The 3,619-nt window shown below is 43.7% G+C and overlaps 1 protein-coding gene across 1 annotated transcript in view; it reads right to left on the bottom strand. All coding sequences in view use genetic code 11, as the record gives it.

Moving 5' to 3' along the window:
* Nucleotides 1-3,040: 3,040 nt before the first annotated feature.
* EGR_07816 (DNA polymerase epsilon catalytic subunit A) overlaps nucleotides 3,041-3,619 on the bottom strand; it is a gene marked incomplete at both ends in the record, with an annotated part of 29,765 nt that continues 29,186 nt past the window's right edge. Inside the window, one exon of the mRNA XM_024497065.1 lies at nucleotides 3,041-3,273. Within this exon, the coding sequence (XP_024348553.1) occupies nucleotides 3,041-3,273 (233 nt within the window). The remainder of the gene's footprint in view (nucleotides 3,274-3,619) is intronic.

Raw genomic sequence — 3,619 nt, 5'->3', positions numbered from 1 at the left:
ATGGAGTTATCTGAGCAGCTAAAACAATTCCAAAGCACATTCTGCGGCTATCGCTCCACTTGGAAGTCCGATAGCTGCATGCATATTTAGGTTGCCCACCCCAGCCTAAGAATGTCGTCATCCAAACGTTGAGTTTCAAGACATCGAGGGCATCGCTATCAGAGTACTCCAGTTGGGTCAGAGTTTATAAGTAGAACGAACACATGATCCATCTGCGGATAGGGGTGAGCGAATTCGTTGAACAATGCTTTATCGATGCATGACATAAAGTCTGCCACGTTGAGATTGATCGTCTGTAGCCCATGCCTTATGTTTGCCTAAAAGCAACTGGACTACCGATGTGAAGAGGCATATCCAAAATATACACTTTGGCTTGGGGGCGGTCAAGAAGTTAAACGTCGAATAGGCCAGCAGCACCATCAATAAGTACTTGTTAAGAAGAGGATTGAATTGGAGTGTTTGCGACACCACTCAACATTTAGCTGGCGCAAAGAATGACGAGGTGAGATACTGCTTAACTCTGCACTAACTAGCTGATGTATTCCACATAATGCCGTTTCATCACTTGACTGATTTTGATGTTACTTGCACCATTAACATCCTAATCACTATCACTCTGGTTACTGTAATCGCAAATAGGCAATGCTTTTTTCACAGCTTCTTTAACACAGGTGCCTTATTATTCCCACCTTTAGCCATCTCCCTACTTTCCACTACTCAAAAAGGCCCATTTCTCAAAGTGGCTGCCACAGGTAATAATTACATTTGCGGTAATCTGCAGCCAGCGGTTTAGCTTAACTAGAGTTCGCGAAGGTTCGTGAATCTTGCCACTAGCATCTAGCAAACAAAGAGAAGTGCTGTGGGTAGCCGTATCGTCCTGCAGTTTTCTGTCGTAGTTATTAAAATGTCCCATGTTCTTGGTGCAGGTGGTCGAGTCTGAGAGAACACAACAATCACCCATGGTAAAGCCTCTCTTGACCGATGGCATGGCGTCACAGTGGCAGTCACCCTCTTCACTGTCACCGTCATTGTTCAGCTATTCAAACTACCACCGCTAGACCAGGCGGGAACGTCAAATCATCGGCGAAAGGGTCGGGGACCGAGACGCTTGGTAGTAGCGGTGTTAAACCTAGAGAGTGACCATGTGTCTTGAACTTATCTGTTGTTTGGTTGGATGACTGCCTTAGTCATTTTATTTAGAATAATGCTGCCCAATTTTTTGTTCCATCACCTCGTTCCTCTTGCCCATCAAGCACGTGCAAATATGCCTTCCTAGCAGTTTGATTATTGACTCGGTGATGGTCTGAATTGATGAAATTATTGAAGTTTGGGTAAACTGGAGTAGGATCCTGGTGAGTGCCATTTCTGCATAGTGGACTGCTCTGATGTTTGAGCATGATGCCCAGTAAGTAAATCCCGGACATAAAATGAAATCTTGTGCTGCTTGGCCCTTCAGAATATGCCAATACAACAGTGACGTCGTGTGCCAATTTACCGCTTCATTGCTTCATAATATATTATGATACAAATGATAGTTTAAGGGCTAGTACTTATCAACTGTACTGAATGCACAATTGTTATTAGCTATGCGCACGTGATACATACAAAGAGTGACATCTGTGTGCAGCAACACTGTTTTTCATTCAGCTTCTAAAGCAAAATAACTCTCTGTTTGAAGAGATGCGGATAATATTTCGAGGAATGGTTGCACGTTGCAGCTTTAAATGACCTCGTGACATTACTGCATTCCCGGTGTACTCTTGACCGCATCATTGTAACTTAAGTGGTATGCGGGTGCATGCGCCTGTCTGTCGGACACATCTAACCACCAAAATACATAGCCGTCATCTCGAGTAGCGACTTTTAACATGTCATCTACACGACTAGCTTTTTAAATGCTTTTCAAACATTGAAACACTGCTCCAATTAAACTGCAGAATACATTGGAACAGCGAGTCTCACTGGAGGTGCTGATAGAGTAAAAGCGTGTGCATATTTAGAGCATATTTTGACAAGTAAGTAACTCTGTGACTTCTGGGTTTGATATCATGCGCACGTACAATCACTTATCGTATAAAAGGATACACCTTAGAAAATAATGTGGACTAAATAAGCTAATTTTGTTCGATTAATTTATTTAACTCATTCTATTTTCTGAAAGCTAAGCGGAACCAACGCAATAATGCCGATGCAAGTGTTTGATATGCTCCTTCCACACCTATAAATAGAACGAGTTTAAGGAGCATTGGGAACGTGAAGTGAAAGAGCAGGCCAGAAAAAACAGAAGGCGCCTTGCCATGAATGTCTAAGGGATCATCAGAACGTGATGTGCGAATAATGGAGTTATCTGAGCAGCTAAAACAATTCCAAAGCACATTCTGCGGCTATCGCTCCACTTGGAAGTCCGATAGCTGCATGCATATTTAGGTTGCCCACCCCAGCCTAAGAATGTCGTCATCCAAACGTTGAGTTTCAAGACATCGAGGGCATCGCTATCAGAGTACTCCAGTTGGGTCAGAGTTTATAAGTAGAACGAACACATGATCCATCTGCGGATAGGGGTGAGCGAATTCGTTGAACAATGCTTTATCGATGCATGACATAAAGTCTGCCACGTTGAGATTGATCGTCTGTAGCCCATGCCTTATGTTTGCCTAAAAGCAACTGGACTACCGATGTGAAGAGGCATATCCAAAATATACACTTTGGCTTGGGGGCGGTCAAGAAGTTAAACGTCGAATAGGCCAGCAGCACCATCAATAAGTACTTGTTAAGAAGAGGATTGAATTGGAGTGTTTGCGACACCACTCAACATTTAGCTGGCGCAAAGAATGACGAGGTGAGATACTGCTTAACTCTGCACTAACTAGCTGATGTATTCCACATAATGCCGTTTCATCACTTGACTGATTTTGATGTTACTTGCACCATTAACATCCTAATCACTATCACTCTGGTTACTGTAATCGCAAATAGGCAATGCTTTTTTCACAGCTTCTTTAACACAGGTGCCTTATTATTCCCACCTTTAGCCATCTCCCTACTTTCCACTACTCAAAAAGGCCCATTTCTCAAAGTGGCTGCCACAGGTAATAATTACATTTGCGGTAATCTGCAGCCAGCGGTTTAGCTTAACTAGAGTTCGCGAAGGTTCGTGAATCTTGCCACTAGCATCTAGCAAACAAAGAGAAGTGCTGTGGGTAGCCGTATCGTCCTGCAGTTTTCTGTCGTAGTTATTAAAATGTCCCATGTTCTTGGTGCAGGTGGTCGAGTCTGAGAGAACACAACAATCACCCATGGTAAAGCCTCTCTTGACCGATGGCATGGCGTCACAGTGGCAGTCACCCTCTTCACTGTCACCGTCATTGTTCAGCTATTCAAACTACCACCGCTAGACCAGGCGGGAACGTCAAATCATCGGCGAAAGGGTCGGGGACCGAGACGCTTGGTAGTAGCGGTGTTAAACCTAGAGAGTGACCATGTGTCTTGCCCTATACTAAATAGGGAATTGGCATCCGACAGTGAAAAGTATGGCTGAAATCCAAGCTCAACTGTATCAAAGCAGATAAAAGCAGGGTATTTTCTCCTAAACTTCAGTTTAGATGGGCAAATGCTTGGT

This window comes from Echinococcus granulosus (assembly GCF_000524195.1).
Source record: "Echinococcus granulosus chromosome Unknown EG_S00087, whole genome shotgun sequence".
NCBI classification, from domain to species: domain Eukaryota; kingdom Metazoa; phylum Platyhelminthes; class Cestoda; order Cyclophyllidea; family Taeniidae; genus Echinococcus; species Echinococcus granulosus.
Note: the sequence above shows the minus strand (reverse complement) of the source record. Positions and strands in the feature narration are given on the sequence as shown.